Here is a 23,898-nt window from a genome sequence, read left to right as displayed (position 1 = left end):
TTTTTTTTCATCTTGATAATAATTTAGTTAAACAATAAATAATATGTGAAATTACTACTAATACAATATGTATATCCAAAAAAGGAACAATAAACTAAAAACTATTTATTCAAAAAAAGAAACCAATATAAACTATATCTAAAAACCACAAAATTTATATTCGAAAAAAAGACAAGAAAAAACTATAATTTATTGAATATATGTTAAATCATGTATATCACTTGTTTAACTCAATAAGCTTATAACTTATTAATTTTTATTCCAATTTTACCCGTATTATCTTACTTGAAAAAATTAAATATATTAAACATTTTTTTATGTCATATTATATTTATATGCTAGTTCAATTGCTAATTTTACCAAATCCTATAAATTCAATTAGTTGTCCACTATTTTTTGACAAAAAACTCAAAGTTGATTTTTATAAAAGTAAAGGCTTAATTACATATTTGGTCCCTTATGTTTATTTTATATTTCAATTTGGTCCCCTATCTTTAAAAAGTTTCAATTTGGTCATTTTCGTCAAATTTTTGTTTAAATTGTCGATATATCTAATGAATTTGCGTACATGAACCACTTAGGAGAATACTATGTGAAATTTTAGAAGAAATTAACTCAAAATTTAACAAAAAGTTTGAAAAACTTAACTCAAAATTTAACGAAAATGACCAACTTATGTTGAGATCAATAACATAAGGGATCAACTTGAAATTTGTTAAACATAAGGGACCAAATTGAAACCTAAAATAAACATAAGCGACTAAATATGCAGTTAAGCCAAAATTAAAATATATAACTAAAAATAATACTTCATGTATAACCAAAAACTTGAAATCATCAACAATAGTCTATAAACTAATATTTGCACTAAAAATTAAACTAATATGTATACGAGATACTTACAGTTATCAATAATAAACTCTAAACTAATATTTACATTAATATTTATATGAATATGTATACAAAATGACTTCAAATTATTTATAAAATTTTTATTTTTTATTTTTAGAAAAATTTGGGTTAGGCTGGTGTGGCTATAGCCACACCAAGCCTTGAACAGGTCCGCCCATGGTCAAGGGTGATGATCCCACTATAAACAACAAAAACTTCATTTAGAAAAAATTTTGGGAAAGTTACTTCTGGCGCCCCTGACAGTCATGATCATCCCCTGAAAACCTCATTTTACTCCTCTCGCTACTTAGAAAATGAGTGTGTAAATAGAAAAATAGGGGGAAGAAGTTCGCTTTCTAGAATGCGAACTGCAGCTGAGTTCGCTTTCTAGAATGCAAACTGCAGCTGAATTCGCTTCCTAGATAGCAAACTGCAGCTGAGTTCGCTTTCTAGAATGCGAACTCCTTTTTTCATGTTTTTTTTTTCATTCTAGAGGGTGAATTTGAGCTAAAAAATTGACACTCGCTTCTTAGAGTGCGAAAAGTGCTCGCATCCTAAAAAACGAGAGGGTTGGTTTGATAATTTCAGGAGGTGACCGAGTATATTCAGGAGATGCGAAAAATTCAAATCAAAGTTTGGTATAGCAAGACTCGAACAAACCAACAAACAGGGCAAAGGTAAATGGATGTCATGGGCTAAGGCCCATTACTTTAAGGGACCTAATTGTCTATCTATTATTATGTATATAAAATAAAATAAAAAGTACTTATGCTTAAAGAAAAATGCAAAATTAAGGTCCAACTTTTTTTATACCTACTAAATAAGTGAGTGAGGCTCAATTGGTAGAAAGCTTGATTAAGCATAATTGGTAGGGTTACCAAAATAGGACTCCATAGAAAAAAAATGAAATGATGGCACCACTTTTGCATTTGTTCATGTTGGGTTTGTTTTGTGGTTTTCTAATTCCTGAGTTTTTGTAAGCTATGTATGGGTTATAGCTTTTTTTTTATTTAACTTTTGGTGTCGTTTTGTTTTTTGTGTTCCTAATTTTATTAACAAGTTATTTAACTTCTTTTTTTATAAATTGTTAATAATTAACATATTATTTTTTCATCCAATTTCAATCATTTGGATCTTACAGTTTTTCAATTCTTTTTTAAAGTCAGCATTCAACTTTACAGGTGCTATTGTTCTCTACTTGAGTTTTTTTTTTTTTTTTGTTTCTATTTGAAGCTTAGAAGATGTTGCCAAAGAAACATTTATCTGATAATGAAAAATGAAGAAAATAAATTAAGAGCTAATAAAATCACAACAAAGAGCTCTTGATAAATTTGTTTACAAAAAGGTAGATACACAAAAAGATTGGCTCAATTAACAGTTTATGGATTTTTATTGAATACCGTTAATTTTGATGGGTCTCAATAACATATCAAATAATTTCCAATTTTTTTAAAAAAATTTATGGATGATCTATACGATATAAACTTTCAATCCAACGATAGATTTTACAAAATTCGTATTCGTTATAATAATATTGATATTGATGACTTGTGCACCATGAAACACTTAAAGTCTTTCATGTTAGACAAAGCCTCATTTTAATCCTATTATTATTATTAAGTGTTTGTCTAAATTTCTTGAAAGTAATATATTATCAATTATTTAAATATATAAAATTAAATATTTGTAAAAAAAAAAAAATCAATTATATAAATATAAATATATAATCAAATATATAAATTTAAAATTATTTTTGAAGTGTTATTTAAAAACATATTTTGAAGTGTGATATACATAATCGAGCCAGCTCGTGAACTAAATGAGTTAAATTATATATAGCTCAAGTTCAGCTCATTTAATTAATGAACTTAATTTATAGCTCAAGTTCCTCTTATTTGGTTCATGAATCAAGTTTAACGAATCAATTGTCGAATTGAGTTTCGAATTTTATTCGAGTTGATTCGGTTTTGCCTATCTTAATTAGTGGGAGTAGTATTTATTTGTTTTGATATGATGTGTGGTTGGGTTGTTTCTCACTATTATTTTCTGTGGAGATTTTGCGTGTGGGTAAGCCATGTGGACAAATTGGCAACCTTGTATATTGTGTGGAGGTGTTTAGGGTGAGCTGAAGAATCGAAATCAATGACCCACCAAATTTCAAAATCAAATGTAAATCAAATTTTTCAACGGATGAATGTGGAATTCTTTTTTGTTTTTGAAGAAGTTTGAAAGCATTTTATTTCTTTTGAGACTTTGATGAAGAGTAAGAAATATGTAAATGTTGGACATGTAATCTGATTGGCAACTATTTGGTATTTATAGTGTGCTCGTAACAATATCATGTTTAGAGGAGAAATTGTTAACTTGCAATCCTTAATGGATCATATAATGTATATTTTCTGGTTTTGGTTTATAGCTAGCTAGAATAACAAGTTTGTCTTCTCTTGATTTTTCAGATTGGTGTACTGATCCATTATCTTGCAAGTTTGTCTTCTCTTAATTTTTCAAATTGGTGTAAAGATCCATTATCTTATGTTTCTAGCATCTAATAACATCTTCAACAAATTGTAAGGGTTGAGTACTCTATGTACTCCTTAAAATATAAAGAAAGTATTTATAAACTCATGTCATGATCATTTATTTTAGATGTATAAGCGTGAATTTAATAAGTCGTATATTGATACTTATCTCTTGAAGATATCTTTGTTGATCATCACCTCTTTAAAATTGCAGCCATGAATTTAAGTATAAATAAATTATAAATTGAAACTAAAGATTGTGAGAACTTATAGTGGAGGTCTGCTGTAAATACTTGAACAAAAAGAAGATGATGAACGACATGATGAACATTGCACATAAATTCCAAAGTGTGTGTATCACACTAAGTTTTAGGTTCGATTCATCTTCACTGGTTTATGCAAAACGGATACAAATGGGATAACCACTAAATCCCCTTTAAGATATTTTGAAAACCATGATATGAATTGCACACTTATATCAAGCATATCAATCAATGATAATTTATAAAATAAAGTTTCTTCGATGATTGTTGTGCACTAGAGAAATCAAGAAATGACTTATAAATATTTTTGGCAAAATTTCTAACTGGTGAATCTCATGATTTTCTGATTGTGTATTTTCTATCTCTAAAGTATCTCTCTCTCTCTCTCTCTATATACAGTATATATATAGATAGATAATTCTGTATCTTTTGGTGAAGAAAAATAACTCTTGAAGGGCTCGTTTGGTGCGCATGATAGGATAGTGACATGATAAGATATAAAACAGGATAAGGATATATAATATGATATCAACAGGATAACAATTATCTTCAGTTATCCTATCCTGTGTTTAGTGCACACAGGATAACAAACATGATAACTATTATATCATATTTTTAATACATACTTGCTCATAATAATATGATAAAATATATAACATATTTAAATGACAAAATTACCCTTGTAAAACAATTGTTATTTTTCAAAAAATTATTTATTAATACTTTCAAGTTTATAAATAAAAAATATAAATAAGTAATCAAATAAGTTATATAATTTTAAATAAAAATAATGAGAAAATAATCAAGTTTAATTTTTTATATAAATTATGATCAAATAAATAACTCCATGATATATACATGTTAGATAAGCTAAATAAATATGTAATATATCTCATACGTAAATAATAAAATTATCATTGCAAAAATATTATATTTAATTTGTTATAAATTTAAATTAATATCCCTATTTTATAATTTTTTTTAGTAATTATTTTACTTTAAAATATTGTAATTTTAGTAGAATTTTGATTTTTTAGATTATATAAATTACAATTACCCTTGTGAGAAAATCACATATATACTTAAAAATTAATTATTTTATTATTAACTTACTATCAAATTATTTTATTATTTATATTTTATTAATTTTCATTTTTATTTTAAAATATATTTTATAAGAATAAATCGATAATTTTTTTCTTATCATATCCTGCTGATAACCCAGCTCAAATTCAGGATAAGAATTTTAACTAGGGAGGCAGGATAGGATAAGCTTCAGGATTAATTTATCATATCCTGCTGTGTCACCAAATACTGGATTAAGACATGATATGATACAGTTATCATATCCTGTCTCTTATCCTACGCACCAAACGGACCCGAAGAATTTATGTAATTACGGTTGAAAACCAAGTTATACAATTTATCAAACTAATGATGTTAATTCAATCATTGCAACATTCCAAAAATATATTTTACAAATTCTCTCACAACCAATTCCACCAACTACTTGCGAATTGCGGTAGTTCCATTTAAAATCAGAATTTTTTTACTTTATATAAACTAACCCATCATAATTGGTACCAAAGAGCATGTCTTATGTTCATGTAAAACAAAAAAGTGTGCTTAATATTTCTGCCAAAGAAAAATGTATCACCCAAATTACAAACTTTTGTAGAAAATAAAGAAAGAATCTTAAAATATCCAAGACATGTCGACGTTGACTAAATGAAAGACCAAAATCCTAGTTGGAGATTAGAGATAGGTAAAAGGCGCAGAGAGCATTACGTGGCGCCATAATAAGTATGCGTGTGAATGAACAAATAAAAAAGAACACTCTTTGTCTTCTTGTTTTGTCACACACAACACAACACAACACAACACAAAATCTCGTTCACACATACCATAATCATTTTTCTCAATAAATAATCACTTCCAATTTCTACACTTTCCAATACCCTTTTGATAATCACTTCTACTCCCTTTCATGGCTTCTCTCCTTAATCTCGTTCATCACCCTGCCTCAACTTCTCTCTCTCACTCTTTACCATCTTCTTCTTCTTCTTCTTCTTCTTGTTTCTTTCCACGCAACAACATCAATGTTTTTACTCCAAAGGGTAATAAACATATCAAGCCATCATCCCTTATTGTCAAAGCTGCTGAAACTGATGAATCTATAACTATTCCAATTCCTTCAAACCCATTTGATACTATCCCCAACTTGAAGCTCAATCTTCTGGTAAATTTTTTTATTAGCTTAGTTTTTTTTGGATGTTAATTTTTTCTTATTTTTATATCCCTTAATTTTTAGCTTACACTTGTTGGGTTGGGTTGGGACCTTTTGCATGGATGATGAATGTGTGATTATGTGGTCAATTTCATGTTTAACTATAATTATTATCATGATGAGTGTATGATTAGTTACTAATATTGCAGAGGAAAAATAGTTGAGGAAATTGTTATAATATATATGCATTTGACTTAAGTACCTAAATTTATCTTCTTGGTCAAATTGGAAGCACGGACACAGATTAGGCGTGTCCCGGTGTCGGACACCGACATGACACTTATCATTCCAGTGAATTATGTCATTTTCTCAAACTATTATCGGTGTCGACGTGTCAGTGTCGTGTCCGGTGTTTCCGTGCTTCAATCATATCACACATGTTAAAAACAAAATAATTTTGAGGGGGATCTTTTGTGATCATTATATTAGGTTGTTGATAGTTTTAACCTTAGCAAAGTCTGGTTAATGGACATAATTGTTCCTCCCTTAGGAGCATTAGCATATCTCTGGTCTCAGTTTTACGGATGATCTATCTAGTTAAGATTGTTATTGAAATATATGTTGGCCCTCTTTGGATAAATAACTCAGTTAAGTGCTTATAGTATAAGCATGTATCATATAAGTGTTTATGCAAAAGTTATATGCTATCATGGAGAGCTTATGGAAATAAGTTGTTTACATAAGCCCTCTGAAACAGTCTCACAAGTGTTTATTTCGGTAGATAAGCTCGAATAAGTCAATTCAAGCAAACCCTTACACAACTACATAAGGGGGTTGGTCTTGGTGGTCTGTTTTGAGCCATTGGGCAGTTTTCTTTGTTATTCTCCATTGATTGGTTGTAACTCTTGTTTTTTAGGCTTTTTTTAAAATTTCATAAGCATTTGCCAGATGTGGCACATTGTTTTCGATTTTGGAATGGTGGAAAACTTATTTTTATGATTTACAAAATGCTTTTGTTGTTGGTTTTATTTGTTATTTCATTTTTCCAAAACTCGTTTCTCATGTTTGATTTGTACTGCAGAGTGCTGTTTCTGGGCTAAATAGAGGTCTTGCTGCCAATGAAGAAGACCTACAAAAGGCAGATGCTGCGGCTAAGGAACTTGAATCTGCTGGAGGATTAGTGGACCTCTCGGAAGACCTTGATAAATTGCAAGGAAGATGGAAACTGATATATAGCAGTGCGTTCTCATCTCGTACTCTAGGTGGGAGCCGTCCCGGACCTCCCATTGGAAGGCTCCTTCCTATAACTCTCGGACAGGTCTGCTACTAATCTCGTCTATTGATGTAACATTTGTGTTTATCGTTCTTCATTATCACAAAATATGTTTTTATCTGATTTTTGGTCCTATGAATGTGATTTGATCTGGAAAATACTATTCGATAATAAGTGTATGAAATGTTTAATACTAATTGCTTAATTGGTGCTCTTCCTTTGCTGTTAGGTTTATCAACGAATTGACATCTTAAGCAAAGATTTTGATAATATAGTGGATCTTCAGTTGGGTACTCCGTGGCCTGTACCGCCTGTTGAAGTAACAGCCACATTAGCTCACAAATTTGAACTCGTAGGTTAGTTTTATTTATGCTTTGTGCTTCTATTTTTAAAATTATCTGCATATGCGGCATAGTAGCTTTTGCATGATTTTTTTCTATTCGACAGATATTAGAATCGTAGTATTGTACTACTGTCTTGAGATTGCCTCTTTATTGTGTGTGGTTTGTGATGATTCAGGTTCTTCAAAGATCAAGATAGTATTTGATAAAACCACAGTGAAGGCAACTGGGAATCTTTCACAGTTGCCACCGCTAGAGGTACCTCGAATTCCAGATGCATTAAGGCCACCAACTAATAATACAGGAACTGGTGATTTTGAAATTACATATCTTGACTCGGATACCCGCGTCACCAGAGGAGATAGAGGCGAGCTAAGGGTCTTTGTGATTTCATAAGTTCCCGGTGTATGAACTATGTTTTTTATGATAGTGTATTGTCTTGCTATACGATTTTCGATATTGTAACATTGATATAACCAATCCACACTATGCAGCTCCAAGGGAACATGATACTTTTTGTTTACGTGTAACATATTAATCTTAAAGGAATATTTGTTTATAGATAGATACTGATACCGTTGAGTTTCTCGAGTTGCTTTGAAATAAAGTTCTATTGTGAGGTATAACAAAGAGTCATGCATGTGTCTTTACCGACTTCACCTAACAATGTAGCAAAACTTCTATGACCTAACATCGGATATGGTCCTGCAAACGTTCAAACATAAATCATTAAGAAAGTAGGTTTTTCTAAAGTTGTGTTTGTCTAACGTTCACCTAGACACATATATCGACTAAATTGACTGAGATTGGTGAAATGCCACTTCAAATGCACACTACTTTGTTAGGCTTCAAGTTTTGAACCTACAAGCTTGACCAGTTCTTATTTCATTTTAACTCTATTGTTGATTCAACTGCTAATCCTCACCTGTATCTCATCCCCTCGCTGCTGTTAAAGACAAGTCACAGCAGAACATCATGGAACATTCAATGGTTGTGGTTATAACTCGTAGTTGGAACAATCATCAAAAAAGAAAACTCGTAGTTGGAACAGTAGGTTCACTCTTAATTGAAATAAAATAGCTAGGCTCAACATGATGGGGAATGAGCACTGAGAAGAAAGGTTCAAAATCAACATTAAGGACGTCCGACACAACACAAACACATGGACACCGTCAATGTCAAAACATAAGAGAGGAGTGTTAACATTACACTCTCTATTCTCTAACACACTTTCTAAACATTCTCTTTGTTAGAGCTAGCAAAATAAGAACAATATTTATGATAGTACGTCATAGAATAGTCATTCAAAATCATGTTTTTACTAAATGCCAAAGTTGATTCATTTTAACAAAAAATTAAAGAGCCTATTATTAGACACATTTTAAATTAACCAAATATGTACCAATCAAATTACTCTAATGCTCATATCGGATATGGACTAAATTGTCTTTCGAATTTCATGTACCGCCTTAATGACCATTTCAACCCTTGGAACCTACTTTTCCAGGAGACGGAGAGCTGATATCGAGGTGTCAGACCTTTCAATTGACATAGTGTTAAAGAAACAAAAATAGAAAATATTAAATGTTGAAACATTAAATTTTAAATTTTTAAGCTTTAAAATTTGGCTGTCCCTAATATGGTCCTCAAATTTAAGGGTCCACCGGTGGTCCTTTTTATTTGACTGCCTGTATCCGGTTGCTATTAAGATATACTTTATACATCCTGTTACTTTTCTTTCTCCCAGTCCTCTGCAGAGGACCATCGGTGGACCTTTAAAATTGGGGATCATATTAGGGGCACCCTTAAATTTTTGTATCAATAAATATTAAATTTCTATATTAAGATATTTTAACATGTGCCCTATATGCACATGTTAACAACACTCTAAATTTAAACTAAAGTAGAACGTTAAAGATATTTTTATATAAGATATTATTGTCAATGTCGAGATTTGTTTGTGTAATTCATGTTAATTGTTAGTTAGTTAGGCCTCACAATTAGTTAGGAAGTTAAGAAGTTTGTTATGTTAGTTAGTTACTTGTAGCTTAAGAAATTGTGTATAAATACACACTCACTTGTAACTACTTTGTGTGGCTCATCGTGGATGAATAAAAATTTCTTTACTTCCTCCTAACAACCTATTCTTCTCTAATAGATATCATAATCGTCCATTGTTTCTTGTTCTTGCAACTTGAGAGCTCAAGCCTCAACAAGCCTGATAAGGCGCAAACCGCGCCTACCCTTGTGTGTCTAAGTGCTTTTGTTGTTGTTGGATATTTGAATTGGCTTAATTTTGCTAAAACAAATATGCTAACAAGATGTTGGAAAACATGTTACAACATCCTATTTGCTAAGGAAATCTCGCGCATTTAATATGAGCATCTGTTATATATGGAAATCCACTTAAGAACGTGTTTATTGAAGATTTGATCTGATCAGGTGTTTTTGAGATAAGTCAGACTTAATGGAACAACTGTATGACTATACTTATCTTCTAAAGTCATTCAAACACTTTTGGAAAGTTTTGATATATCTTTGATGAAGATTGAAAATGAATCAGATCACCTTTTATGACTCTCAAGGAGCGTCCTATCTTTTGTGAAGCAAGTGGAGCGTGCTAGCTCACTATTTATATGAAGACCAAGATCAAGACTAAGTATCTCATTGAAAATATTTAGAAATATGCAATTCAGTCTTTATTGAGTCAAAGTGTCTGTATTTGTTAATTGTGATTCTTACTTGTGGATTCTATAACACGAGTTAAGAACTGAGTTTGTTATTTGTAAGGTTACTCCTAAGCTTTGAAGTACGGAGTTAACTGTGTGTGATTCACTTGAAGCTTTTAAGCAAGAGTGAAATATTGTCTTGGTAAGTTGTTACCACATTATTCCCAACATTGTATAAACAACACAGGTTGTGTTGGTTGAGTGGAAGTGAGATGGGATCTCATGTCTAGGAGTTCCTAGGCAGAAGTTGCATGAGTAGTGTCGAGGTTATAAGACGTAAACCAAGGGTTTGCTGGAGGTCTTAGTATAAGACGTAGATCCAAGGGTTTGCTGGAGGTCTTAGTGACTAGAACTATTAGTGGATTTCCTTCCTGGATTGGTATCCCCCAAAGTAGGCAGTTGGCTGAACTGGGTTAACAATTACTTGTGCAATTTATTTTCTGTCAGTTTTTACATGTTACGTAAGATGTGCCAACCATCAATACAACATTATTTATAAAGCAGTTGTTGGGACATCTCGGGTAACATCATTCTAGTGATACCAGAATTTCAGTTGTGCGAACAGTCAAGATATTATTATTATAGATAAATTTAAACTAAAATATATAAATTTTTATTTTATAAATGTTTTTTAATTTTAAAAACATTTTTTATTTATTTAAAAATAATTTTTAAAAACTTTAAAATTCCACATAATCAATTTTTTGTCAAAATAGTCAATGAAGACTAGCAAATGCAAAATGAAGACCTTTATAACTTATCGCAATTTATGAATGTCTTCTCCTTGCTTGGGAGTTAGACATTAAGGAGTTGTGGTGTTATTCAGACTCCAAGACGGTGATTAATTTGATTATTGATCCTGTTGACGAGTGGCATTATTATGCAGCCATCCTCAACAATATTAAGGACATCATATGATAAGAGATTGGCAGGTCACATTTTCTCATACCTACGTTGACTACCTTGCCGTGGCTCGCCTGAGTTGGATGTTATGGTGAAGGATGAGATGAGGCAGAGAGGAGAGATGAAAGTGTGAGATGGTGAGAAAAGAGAGAGCGTACGAGAGAGAGAGAGGGAGAGAGAGAGAGAGAGAAGAGAGAGAAAAAAACTTTACAAATGAAAAAAATTTGGGAAAAGAGAAATATATATCTCACTGGGCCCAATGCATGTGTTACATATAACTAGTCATGTGGAAGTTAAATGTAATTTTAACATACTAATACACTTTTAACATACCAACACACTTTCGATGCAATATTAACATATCAACACACTTTCGATGCAGTTTTAACATACCAACACACTTTAATATAAGGGTAGAATATGAATATTTTAAAATATGTGGGATAAAAAGATAAATGTAGGGGGAGGAAAAAAAATCTCATATAAAAAGATAGGAAAAAAATAACTCTTCTATTTTTCTTTTTGAGGTAAACCCTCCAACTCCCTATAATAAAAGTGGTATTTGACTAGTTTCAGAAAAAAAATGCCCGTAAAAAAAAAAAGTGGTATTTGACAAAATAATTTTACTAATAAATTATCAAGTATATTAAAATTCACATAAAGTTTTCAAGTTTTCATGACTTTTGGAATTAAATATAGACGTTAGAGAGCGTAACGGCTACATTTGGTGAAACTTCAAAACCCTTGTTTCAACGTGACTCTCTCTAATTTCTCTCTCTCTTTCTCTATCATCTTCTTCGTCTTTTCCAAACTTTTCTTGCAATTTCTCTCAACTGGGTCTCAGATTCAACCCAAAAGATTCAATCTTTCCTCCATTTCATTTCTGGGTTTTGTTTAACAATTCACATTCATGGCTCCTACACCTTCTTCCAAGCAAATGCATTCAACCCATTTAATAACACCACGTTCAAAGCATCGTCTCAATTTCAATAGCCACAAAGCAGCACCAACACCACCACATCCCAATTTCAAAGAATCCCCTCATGAACACCCAATTGAAGTTATTGCTAGAATTCGCGACTACCCAGATCGAAAAGACAAGCCTTTATCGGTTCTTATGGCAAGTTCAAACTCTAGATCTATTAGGGTTCGTGCTGATTTTGGGTATAGGGATTTTACCCTTGATGGGGTTTCTGTTTCTGAGGAAGAGGAATTGGATTTGTTCTATAAGAAGTTTGTGGAATCAAGGATCAATGGTGTTAAATTGGGAGATAAATGTACTATTATGATGTATGGACCAACTGGTTCTGGTAAGAGTCACACTATGTTTGGTTGTTCAAAGCAAGCTGGGATTGTTTATAGGGCTTTGAGGGATATTCTTGGTGATGGTGATACAGATTCTGAGGGTGGTGGAGATGGAAGTGATGGTGATTCTAAAGGAATGTTTGGATTGAGAACTTTTGTTCAGGTTACTGTTTTGGAGATTTATAATGAAGAGATTTATGATCTTTTGTCCACCAATGGAGGAGGTGCTGGAGGTGGAGGGTTCGGATTCGGTTGGTCTAAGGGCAGTGCTTCAAAGGTAATAATAGAATACATGTAACATAGGATGTTGGTTTATCACTTGATCTGGTTTTTTTTTCCTTGAATTGTTGTGTCTGTACTCTTTAGGGTTTTGCTCTTCAGATTATATCTTATATTTGGCTTTAGGAATATTATTTGGCTAAGCTTCACTATATGCTGATATGCTCATGAAGTTTATTTATTTAGTTATTTTCATTATTTGTACACATTTGGTTGGTTAAACTTAGATGAAAAAAGCTTCTGGACTTGGTTATTATTCAATTATCCAATATCAGATGTTAGTTTTGAAGTGTTAACCAAACCATAGTCTGTTTGTTTGATTGTATGTGCTGAACATTTGGATAGTGCAACTTTCTTACTTATGTGTACTATATATAGGATTTGGCTTTGGGATTGTTATTTGGCTCTGTATACTCATGAAGTTTTCATGTTTTACTTGTGTTCCGGTACACCGAAAAATCAGTGGAGGTCGGAACAACTTATTTTCATAACTTCTAGAAATTTGGTTGGTTAAATTTAGTCTTTTTTAGCTCAGTTTGCTCAGGATAAAAATAGCTTATCTGGACTAGCTATTATGTATGTTATGATACCAGCACTTTCTTATTTCTGCAATTGGAGTTGTAGGTCAAACTTGAAGTGATGGGGAAAAAGGCTAAGAATGCAACCTACATATCTGGAAATGAAGCAGGGAAGATCTCAAAAGAAATTCAGAAAGTGGAGAAGCGGAGGATTGTTAAAAGCACACTTTGTAATGACAGGAGTTCTAGAAGTCACTGCATGGTATAGTTGCTTTTGGAAGGTGCTTCTGATGAAATTTATTAAGTTTTCTTGATTAGTAACTGATGACTTATTTTCTATTCTTATCAGGTGATACTCGATGTCCCAACAGTAGGAGGACGGCTAATGCTTGTTGACATGGCAGGATCAGAAAATATTGAACAAGCTGGTCAAACTGGATTCGAGGCGAAAATGCAGGTTATTATTTTTCTGCGATATTGATTTTCTTTCTTTAATCATGCAGGTTCTCTACTGATTATGTTATAACTGTCGATAAATTTACAGACTGCAAAAATTAATCAAGGAAATATAGCACTGAAGAGAGTGGTCGAGTCCATTGCAAATGGCGATTCACATGTGCCTTTTAGAGACAGCAAACTTACCATGCTTCTGCAGGTAATTGTAGTTTCTTAATTTAGTTAATTGTTGGATTGGATTCCTGTTATTTGATGTTTTACTGATGCAAGTACCTTTTTCTGCTTTCCCTTTTTAAGGATTCATTCGAAGATGATAAGTCAAAAATTCTTATGATACTATGTGCAAGTCCTGATCCTAAGGAGATACACAAGACAATCTCTACACTGGAATATGGAGCCAAAGCAAAATGTATTGTTCGTGGCCCTCATACTCCGGTTAAGGAGGAGGACTCTTCTTCTACCGTCATTTTGGGATCAAGAATTGCTGCAATGGATGAATTTATCATGAAGCTACAAATGGAAAACAAACTAAGAGAGAAAGAGCGAAACGAAGCACACAAAAAGCTCATGAAGAAAGAGGAAGAAATTGCTGAGTTAAGAGCTAAAATGGAAACAGCTCCTGCAAGTGAGGAGGAGATTAACCTAAAGGTAAACGAACGAACACGCCTTCTGAGACAAGAGTTGGAAAAGAAGTTGCAAGAGTGTCAAAGAATGACTAATGATTTTGTTGAGTTGGAGAGGAAGAGAATGGAAGAACGCATATTGCAGCAGCAGGAAGAAGTTGAAATCCTGAGAAAGAGACTGGAAGAAATCGAGTTGCAGCTGCATTGTAATTCAAAGAAAGAGCATATCGATGAAAATGAATCAAAAGAGACGGAGCCAAGTGGGTTTATGAGAAAACTACTTCGTGTTTACAAAAGCGAGGATGATCCTGGAATGGTGAAATCGATGGATTTGGACATGGATGATCAAGAACCCTCCTCCCTTGCACGTGAAGTTATTGTCGGCATGCAAGGCATTTCACCAAATCAACCTCGTTCAATGGTACAAGAAGTTGCTTCTGTTTGTGCACCAAACTTTGGTCAAAAAGCATGTCTAAGTACAGTATATGAAGAAGAAGGAGAGGGAGAGCAAGATCATGAGGATAAAGTGGAAGAAGACGAGGAAGTGGAGAAAGAAGTGATAGAGGAAAAAAGGGTATGTAGTGTTAGCAAAAGTCCAAAGAGAGAAAATTATTCTTCTGAAGCTGACAAGGAAAATAATGGTTCCAATAGACTACTGAGGATTCATAACATATTCACTCTTTGTGGAAACCAAAGGGAACTCTCTCAATATGGAACTCCAATCCCTACAAAAAAGAGGTCTGATGAAGGTTTTGATTTTGATCTCAAATATTCTCCTGTGAAATCAAGTGAGAAGAAAGATTCTGTCTTAAAAATGTCCAACAAAGAGAACATGGAACAATATGTTGTTGGAAATTAGCTTCAGTTTACATGTACTGAAACATGAAAAAAAAAGCTGTACAATATGTGATTGGATTTGTTTCTTCTTGGTAATGTGATTTGATTTACCTATTAATACTACTATTTCATTTTGTGTTGAGTTTGTTCTATATATTAGTAATGTGGTTTGATTTACCTATTAATGTATCTCTGTCTGCCATTTGTTTCCATTCCATAGTTCTAAATCTATATAAATGTATGCTTATGCACATATGAAACTCACGCACACAAAGTGGAGGGATCGGAGTTTGAACTCGTGCACATATGAAACTCACACACACAAAGTGGATGGATCGGGGTTTGAACCCCGGTCAGGGCATCCGACACTAATAATATCAGCATTTTTGTCAGTTGAGCTAGGATTTGTACACATTATTATTATTATTATTATTATTATTATTATTATTATTATTATTATTATTATTATTATTATTATTATTATTATTATTATTAATAATATATAGCAAGTAATACAAATTAATACTCTTATTATTATTACTAGCAAATATACCAAACTAACCTTACCTCATATTTTGACATATGCTCTCTATTTACAATTGTTCTCTTCTCTTAACAGTGCATGAGTATGACACCAGCTTCTCATTGTTTGACAGGTAATGAATGTTCAGTTGTTCACTTGCATTATAAGTAGGATCCTTTTTATTAATTTTCAGATATGATGTGACCAAGGATCAATATGCTCAAATTCTAACTTCAAGTTAAAAACAATTGCAGAAAAGTTAATTCTTATCAAAATTATAAGTTGTTGTCCGTTTGTCTTTCATTTATGTATAATTATCATATAATTATTAATGAAAAACATACTGATTCTGGATTCTAGGTAAAAAAATTACCAAAAATGCATTTGGGAACAATTTCCTCCTCCAAAATTCACTTTGGATCAATTTTTACTAATAAACTTACTCTTTGAGTATATTATTTCCAAAATTAAACCATTTAATTTCTTTTACAATTAAAATCCATAAGGATACAAAATAAACAACAATAACATTTCAAAAATTTAAAAATATATAGAAAAAAAGTGGTATTTTGAAGTGACAACTTCAAACAAGATAATGCCTCAAAAACAAAAACACCAAACAAGATATACTATGATAATAATATTAACAAGAGAAGAATAAAATATATCCTGCTCTTGAAATCTCTCTCTAAAACTGAATTATTATTTATGTCACCGCACTATTAAGGGATTTTCTTTTTCCACCCTACTCATTTTCTCGCGCGCCCTACGAAATTACAAAAATACTCATGTTCGCTACTTAAGTAGTTGAACACTCTACAATATCTGTTTTTTATATAACGTAGGGCGTGCGAGAAACTGGAAATCTCCACTATTAACCACCCAAGAGGTGTTTATTGGGCTGAAGGCCCAGATGCAGACCCAGATCCAAGATCCGTAAAAGACGCATCAGTTAAGGAATCAGCTTTAGACGATCTTCGAGTTCGTCTTCTATTGGAAGAATCTTTATCTTTTTCCTCAGAGGTTGTTTTGGGCTTTCTGCGATGATGTGATTGTTTGGGGGGTTTGTTGTTTTCTTCTTCTTCATTTGATTTGTTTTTTCTAGAAGTTTCGGTGGAATGGTGTCGTCGAGATGGCTTTTCCTCTCGTGGAGAGGTTGGTGCGGAATTGCTATCTGTTGAACGTTGTCTTGACCTTCGAATGTGGCTTTTCTTTCCTTCTCCTTTTGTACTGTTGTTGTCACTATTATTACCAGTATCTGCATGCATAGTTTATATTCATTACAATGTTGACACTAGTCATATTCAAGCTACTACACAATAACTTGTGCAACAAGTTAACTGCCTAACCGTTTTAGTTGGTTAGTTTTTACAGTTAGTAGTTGGTTAGTTGAATAAATGAATGTTAGTTAGTTAGTTGCTAGTTGTTTAATCTTGTGTATATATAGCTAACTCATTCACATTGTAAGAACCAAGTGTGTAATAATAATTTTCTCTGGTTTTTGGCTCAACTTGCGCCTAAACTTTCATCTTCTTCTTTAATCAAGCTTTTCCTCAAGCTTCAATGGCATTTCAATTGTACTTTTCACATATAAACATTTAGATGGTGAAGTATAATTCCATTTTATATTTAAATAGGCAAATATAATTGAATTGACTATAAAATAATGAAATAATCAAACCTTGGCTTTCAGATGTCCTTGCATTTGCACCAGGCTGTTCTTGTGGTTCTTTGAACTCTGTCATCTGCAAAATTTTAACATTGAGTTACTTAATAAATAATTCATTTTTGATAAACCTAGTTAATTAGTAAATAATTAATCATGTAGTGTGAATAATAAATATATTGAAGGAGAGAAAATAAAAAAAAAAAAAAAAAAAAGTACCCAGCTAGGTGCAGTTGCCTTTGCATCTTCACATCCAATATGTGCCAAATGCTTTACATCTGTTGGGAACCCAATTTGTATCTCTTCTTTTTCATCCTCATCTGCAAAATTCTTATCCTTTATTTATTTTGTAAATAAAGATTCTAAACTAAGATTTTCTACCTTGCCCTCTCTAACTTGTTCTTAATTAATCAATTGGAAATATGTAGTGCATGTTTGTTTTACTAAAAGATGACTCCCACCATGCATTCATATAGAAACTCTAGGAAATAACGTTGGGTCGTGAGCCTCACTGGGTTAGATCAATATATTAGGCATTGAGACCGGTCATTTATTACTCCCCCAACCGGGCTCTGATACGGTGGGAAGCTTCACGCGCTCTAGAAGATAGTGTTGGGCCGTGAGCGGGAGCGTCACTGGGTTAGATCAATATATTGGACATTGAGACCGCTCACTTATTGCTCCCTCAATTGGGCTCTAATTTCACTGTTGGGCAGGGTGGGAAGCTTCACTGGGTTGAATCGATGTATTTGGGCATTGAGCAATTTTACAAGTGACCTAACACCACACTTTCACCCAAAACTTTAAGGCATTGAGTTTATATGTTCTCTCACATATAAAATGTTCAATCTCAACTTCTTCAACCAATGTGAAACTTAATTCACACTTGATAGATCTCAACATATATAACTTCGAAACTACACGTCCAAATATGTATTATTCGCCGTAAAATAAAATTAAAAAAACTAGTGTCATATGCAAAATTTTGTGAAAATAGAAGATTAGACTTACCAAACATTTGGGATATGTATCTTAGTCCTTTAAGGAGGCCTTTCATCTGGCCTTTCACAGCAGTTGGGTTCATTTTTACGGTTCCACCTCCTTGATTCATTTTGAAGTACTATAAAACCTTGCACTTAAAGTTGTTGACACTTTCAATCTTCAATGGAATCAAAAAATTAAAATTAAAATAAATCATATAATAAATCTATTCATTTGATCATTTCATCTCATAATAAAGTCATTCATCAAAATAATTACAAGAACTACTTGCTATTCACCTAATCAAATATATTTTTAGCCAAAGTTTTAAGAAAAGTATACATGACAAAATTTTACATATCTACTTTTGCTATTATGCTATATGTTATTTTCACATTCGTGCAATTTTGCGGGAGATCTTTTCTAATTTTTTTTAGATAAGTTAATTGAATATCGTACATCAAAAGATATTTAGACATACCAACTAAGTTGACACAGATCTTTTCTAAATTCAAATGAAACACAACAAAAACTTTCACATATATGCTTAATCATGTTCAATATGCACAATTTGAAAACAAAAACGATTATATTAATACAAGATGGTTAAAATCAAAGTACCTTTTTCCGAAAACCAAATGATCAAAAAAAAAAAAAAAAAAAAAAACGAACGTGACTAAATATGTATTATACCTCAAAAAGAAATGTTGGAATGAACCCTATACTAATTAATTTTTTTGGTTGTCCTTGTTTCAAAGAGCTGAAAATGAGAAATTAAGCATCAAGAAAAAAATGATGAATTAAGAAAAAATGTTGATAACAACAACATGGGAGGAAAAAAGGTTAAGCACACAGTTCTTGGCTGGCTGGGGAAGGTTTGGATAGAGAATGAATAATTATCTAACCAAACCAAAGAAACCAACCAAAAAGAGGGAGAGTTTGAGGAAAATCTCAAAAAGCAAAATTGAAAGCTTACTGGATTTTGATCTACAGCCCCCAATCGGTGGCCAAGCAAATCAAAACCAGTAACTACTAAACAGGTTTTTTTGATGGACATCCATAGTCATAGATGTTGCAATCTAATTTTCATCTACTATTTTTAGTCATGTCATCAAATATGCGACAATAACGGTTTCAACTCTCAAATGTATACTACATATTGCATGGCTTTTCTCAATTTGGTGGGAAACAGGTTTCTCAATTTCCTGTAGTTACAACAGGTTGATGTAACTGATATGGGCCGTCCGATCTCTAATCAGCGATTGTCGATTGGGATTATTTCACTATATAAAACTGTATTTTAAATTTGAATCGTCTAATATCAAATCAACGGTCATGATTAATTATATCGTGTGAAACTGTGGCATTTTTTAACAGCAACAAATCCAGAACCTGATTAAAAAACAATCACAACTAATACTTCAAATTTAAAGTTAAACTTAATTATAATTATTATTACTTTTTGTTGGAATATTTTTTATCAACAATGCTACACATCAAATATTGACAACAATAGTACACCTGATACAACAGAACCTTCTTTTTTTTTTGCATTTTTTTAATTATAAAGATTTATTTTTGTAACACAAAAAATAAGTTGTGTCATTAATCAACTTTACTACATTTCATTAAGCCACTATGTTTGATTTAGTGATAAGAGTTTAGATAGTATGTTAGATGTTCAACATTCAATCCCCAGCTCTATTATAAACAAAAAAAACTTTACTACATTTCATTATCTACTGTTAGAGTATGAGCTGCAGGCATGCTCATTGGCAAGCCAAGCCCGCGTGTGAGCCAACTGCGGCTGCTAGGCCTGCGCGCGCGTGGTTACTTAAGGCCCAAGTTAGTTGGCTTAGTTAGTTAGTTTGTTGTTAATTGATTGTAACCGTTTTGCAAGTGCTATATAAGGCCTTGCCTATGTCAATGAGAACTTAGTGATTGCATTTACCTTAACATTTGGTATCAGTTTACCTCCAAAACGATCCAATCCGTTGATTCCTAACCGTTGTTAGTTACAAAGATTCATCGTTTTCTTTCGTTTCTTGCTTGAAGATTCCATGGCGGAATCAAGCACTTACCTGCAACCATCAATCCCTAGATTTGATGGACACTATGATCATTGGTCAATGCTTATGGAAAACCTGCTGAGATCCAAAGAGTATTGGAATCTCATTGAAGATGGAGTGTTTGTTGCTCCTGCTGACGCATCGCAAGAACAAATTCAACGTGCACATGAGAGCAAATTGAATGATCTGAAGGCAAAGAACTTCTTGTTTCAAGCTATTGATAGAGCAATACTTGACACCATTCTTGCAAGAGGTACAACTAAAGAGATATGGGACTCAATGCGACAGAAGTATCAAGGATCCACCAAAGTGAAGAGAGCACAACTTCAGGCTTTGAGGAAGGAATTTGAAATTCTTAACATGAAGATTGGTGAATCCATTGAGGAGTATTTCTCAAGAACTCTGTGCATTGCCAACAAGATGAGTAGTCATGGTGAGACTGTGACACAGTCTATGATTGTTGAAAAGATCTTGAGATCTTTGACATCTAGATTCAACTATGTTGCTTGTTCAATAGAAGAATCTAATGACACAACCACCATGACAGTTGATGAGCTGCAGAGCAGCCTACTTGTTCAAGAACAAAGAATGAAGAGTCAGAAAGATGAGCAAGAACAGATCCTCAAGGTCTCTAATGGTGGAAGAGGCTACAATGGTGGTAGAGGAGAAGGTTCTTACAGCAGAGGTCGAGGTAGGGCCAGAGGAAGAGGGGGAAGAGGTGCTTCAATCAATAAAGATTCAGTGGAATGCTACAAATGTCACAAACTTGGTCATTATCAAGCTGATTGCCCAAGTTGGGAAGAAGATCATGCTAACTATGCACAATTTGATGAGATAAAAGAAATTCTTTTGATGGCTCAAGAGACTGCAGTCAATAATTCAATAGAATCTGATGATAAGCTAGAATTGTGGTTCTGATGATAAGCTAGAATTGTGGTTCTTGGATTCAGGTTGTAGCAATCACATGGTTGGAAACAAGAACTGGTTATTTGATTTTGATGACACATTCAAAGACTCAGTGAAATTGGGTGATGATTCAAAGATGGCTGTTGAAGGTAAAGGAAATCTGAAGTTGTACATCAAAGGTTTTGTTCAAACTCTCACAAGTGTGTATTACTTGCCTGGCTTGAAGAACAATCTATTGAGTATTGGCCAATTGCAGCAAAAGAATTTGACAATTATATTCAAAGATGATACCTGCAAAGTGTTTCATGATGAGAAAGGTTTAATCATGGCCACAGCAATGACTTTCAATAGAATGTTTGTGATCAAAGCACCTGTCATAGTCCCTCAATGCATGAAGATCTCAGGAGTTGATGACTCTACCCTGTGGCATCAGAGATATGGCCACTTGAGCTTCAAAGGTATGAATATACTGACTCAAAAGCAAATGGTTATTGGTTTGCCTAAGTTGAAGGAATCAAATGAAAAATGTACAAACTGTATGAAAGGCAAACAACAAAAACAGTCTGCACCTAAGAAAAGTTCATGGAGAGCTAGTACAAAGTTAGAACTGGTTCATTCTGATATATGTGGGCCAATTAGTCCTGAGTCAAATGGAAAGAAAAGATATTTCATCACCTTTACAGATGACATGAGCAGAAAGACATGGATTTACTTCATGTATGAGAAATCTGAGGCCCTAACCATGTTTAAGTTCAAAGCATTAGTTGAGAATGAATGTAAGCAAGCCATTCAATGTTTCAGAACAGATAGGGGAGGTGAGTATACTTCATCTGCTTTTAATGAATTTTGTGACATTCATGGCATAAGAAGACAGCTTACAGCAGCCTACACTCCACATCAGAATGGAGTCTCTGAGAGAAAGAATAGAACCATTATGAATATGGTTAGATGCATGATTAGTGAAAAGAATGTTCCCAAAAGTTTTTGGCCTGAAGCTGTGAATTGGGCTGCTCACATACTCAACAGATCTCCCACTTTTACAGTCAAAGATGTGACTCCTGAGGAAGCTTGGAGTGGGATTAAACCATCTGTAAGCCATTTCAAAGTGTTTGGATGTATTGCTTATGTACATGTTCCAGATAACTTGAGAAAGAAGCTAGATGACAAAAGTACAGTCTGCATTCATTTAGGCTTAAGTGAAGAATCTAAGGCTTACAAGTTGTATGATCCAGTTAAAAAGAGAATTGTTGTCAGCAAAGATGTCAAGTTTGATGAAAGCAAACAGTGGAATTGGGATGATAAGAATACTGAAAATTCCAACAAGATGAGACAGTTAGTTGACTGTGATGATGTTGAAATCCCTTCCACAGGTTATGCACATGAGACAGACAATGATGCTGAAGAACAAGCCAGCAATTCTCAGAGTGAAGATATGGATCTAGTTGTGTCTGATTCAGAAGAGGAAGATGGAAATAATGAAAATCCATTGGGCAAAAGAGTTTCAAAGAGGCCTGATTACTTGAATGATTATGAAACAGGTGACATTGAGATTGGAGAAAGCAGCAACAGCCAAGCTTTTTTCATTCCAAGTGAAGATCCTATATCTTACAATGATGCTGCAAAGCATGATGTCTGGAGGCAAGCCATGGATAATGAAATTACAACTATTGAAAGTAATGATACTTGGGAATTAACACATCTTCCTTCTGGAGCTAAGAAAATTGGAGTCAAATGGATCTATAAAACAAAGTATAATGAACAGGGAAAGATAGATAAATACAAAGCAAGATTGGTGGCAAAGGGATATACTCAGCAGCAGGGCATTGACTACAATGAAGTTTTTGCTCCTGTGGCTAGATGGGATACCATTAGAACCTTGTTGGCTATAGCTGCAGCTAGAAACTGGTGTGTATTTCAACTTGATGTAAAAAGTGCTTTCTTACATGGTGAGCTGGATGAGGAAGTGTATGTTGAACAGCCTTTAGGTTATCAGAAAGCAGGGAAAGATATGGTTTACAAGTTGAAAAAGTCCCTCTATGGATTGAAGCAAGCCCCTAGAGCTTGGTATAGCAAAATAGAAGCCTATTTTTGCAAGGAAGGCTTCATGAAGTGTGCTCATGAACACACTCTCTTTGTAAAGAAAGAAGCAGAAAGCAAGGTAATCATTGTAAGTTTGTATGTGGATGATCTGATTTTTACTGGTAATGATCAAAGATTGTTTGATGAATTCAAAAAGTCCATGGAAGAGAATTTTGCTATGACTGACCTAGGAAGAATGAGGTGCTTCCTTGGAGTTGAAGTAAAGCAGACCAAGGAAGGTATATTCATGTCCCAGCAGAAATATGCTTTTGAAATTCTCAAGAGGTTCAATATGGAAAACTGTAATGGTGTGTGCAACCCAATAGTGCCAGGCAACAAATTGATGAAAGATGAGAATGGAACAGCATGTGATGCTACTAATTACAAACAGATGGTAGGATGTCTAATGTATATGCTTGCTACTAGACCAGACTTAGCTTTTTCAGTCTGCTTAGTTGCAAGGTTTATGGAGAGGCCTACAGATATCCATGTTGCTGCAGTCAAGAGAAT

At 33.2% G+C, this 23,898-nt stretch overlaps 3 protein-coding genes across 3 annotated transcripts; 2 read left to right on the top strand and 1 right to left on the bottom strand.

The window, feature by feature from the left end:
• The first annotated feature begins 5,503 nt into the window (after positions 1–5,503).
• LOC123902395 (plastid-lipid-associated protein 6, chloroplastic) lies at positions 5,504–8,079 on the top strand. Its single transcript, XM_045952107.1, has 4 exons — positions 5,504–5,912; positions 6,982–7,218; positions 7,403–7,529; positions 7,693–8,079. The coding sequence occupies exons 1-4, from the start codon at positions 5,661–5,663 to the stop codon at positions 7,908–7,910; spliced, it is 834 nt and encodes a 277-aa protein (XP_045808063.1). The 5' UTR covers positions 5,504–5,660; the 3' UTR covers positions 7,911–8,079.
• Positions 8,080–11,866: 3,787 nt separating this feature from the next.
• LOC123902394 (kinesin-like protein KIN-10A) lies at positions 11,867–15,306 on the top strand. Its single transcript, XM_045952106.1, has 5 exons — positions 11,867–12,728; positions 13,355–13,510; positions 13,598–13,705; positions 13,793–13,903; positions 14,002–15,306. The coding sequence occupies exons 1-5, from the start codon at positions 12,057–12,059 to the stop codon at positions 15,184–15,186; spliced, it is 2,232 nt and encodes a 743-aa protein (XP_045808062.1). The 5' UTR covers positions 11,867–12,056; the 3' UTR covers positions 15,187–15,306.
• Positions 15,307–16,580: 1,274 nt separating this feature from the next.
• Positions 16,581–18,464, bottom strand: LOC123889414 (CRIB domain-containing protein RIC10). The gene is made up of 4 exons (XM_045938758.1): positions 18,365–18,464; positions 17,573–17,673; positions 17,369–17,432; positions 16,581–16,945 (listed from the first exon to the last, which is right to left on the bottom strand). Exons 1-4 carry the CDS (start codon positions 18,462–18,464, stop codon positions 16,581–16,583), a joined length of 630 nt encoding a protein of 209 aa, XP_045794714.1.
• Positions 18,465–23,898: the final 5,434 nt, after the last annotated feature.

The sequence above is a fragment of the Trifolium pratense genome, linkage group LG1 (genome assembly GCF_020283565.1).
Source record: "Trifolium pratense cultivar HEN17-A07 linkage group LG1, ARS_RC_1.1, whole genome shotgun sequence".
NCBI lineage: Eukaryota > Viridiplantae > Streptophyta > Magnoliopsida > Fabales > Fabaceae > Trifolium > Trifolium pratense.
Note: the sequence above shows the minus strand (reverse complement) of the source record. Positions and strands in the feature narration are given on the sequence as shown.

Excerpts from the sequence above, each read along its gene's own strand:
- LOC123902394 (XM_045952106.1), top strand. The coding sequence starts at position 12,057 with ATGGCTCCTACACCTTCTTCCAAGCAAATGCATTCAACCCATTTAATA. Across the intron at positions 12,729-13,354 it reads CTAAGGGCAGTGCTTCAAAG|GTCAAACTTGAAGTGATGGG; the intron begins GTAATAATAGAA and ends TTGGAGTTGTAG. Across the intron at positions 13,904-14,001 it reads AACTTACCATGCTTCTGCAG|GATTCATTCGAAGATGATAA; the intron begins GTAATTGTAGTT and ends TCCCTTTTTAAG.
- LOC123889414 (XM_045938758.1), bottom strand. The coding sequence starts at position 18,464 with ATGAATCAAGGAGGTGGAACCGTAAAAATGAACCCAACTGCTGTGAAA. Across the intron at positions 17,674-18,364 it reads ATACATATCCCAAATGTTTG|ATGAGGATGAAAAAGAAGAG; the intron begins GTAAGTCTAATC and ends AGAATTTTGCAG. Across the intron at positions 16,946-17,368 it reads AAGGACATCTGAAAGCCAAG|ATACTGGTAATAATAGTGAC; the intron begins GTTTGATTATTT and ends CTATGCATGCAG.
- LOC123902395 (XM_045952107.1), top strand. The coding sequence starts at position 5,661 with ATGGCTTCTCTCCTTAATCTCGTTCATCACCCTGCCTCAACTTCTCTC. Across the intron at positions 7,219-7,402 it reads TTCCTATAACTCTCGGACAG|GTTTATCAACGAATTGACAT; the intron begins GTCTGCTACTAA and ends CTTTGCTGTTAG. Across the intron at positions 7,530-7,692 it reads TCACAAATTTGAACTCGTAG|GTTCTTCAAAGATCAAGATA; the intron begins GTTAGTTTTATT and ends GTGATGATTCAG.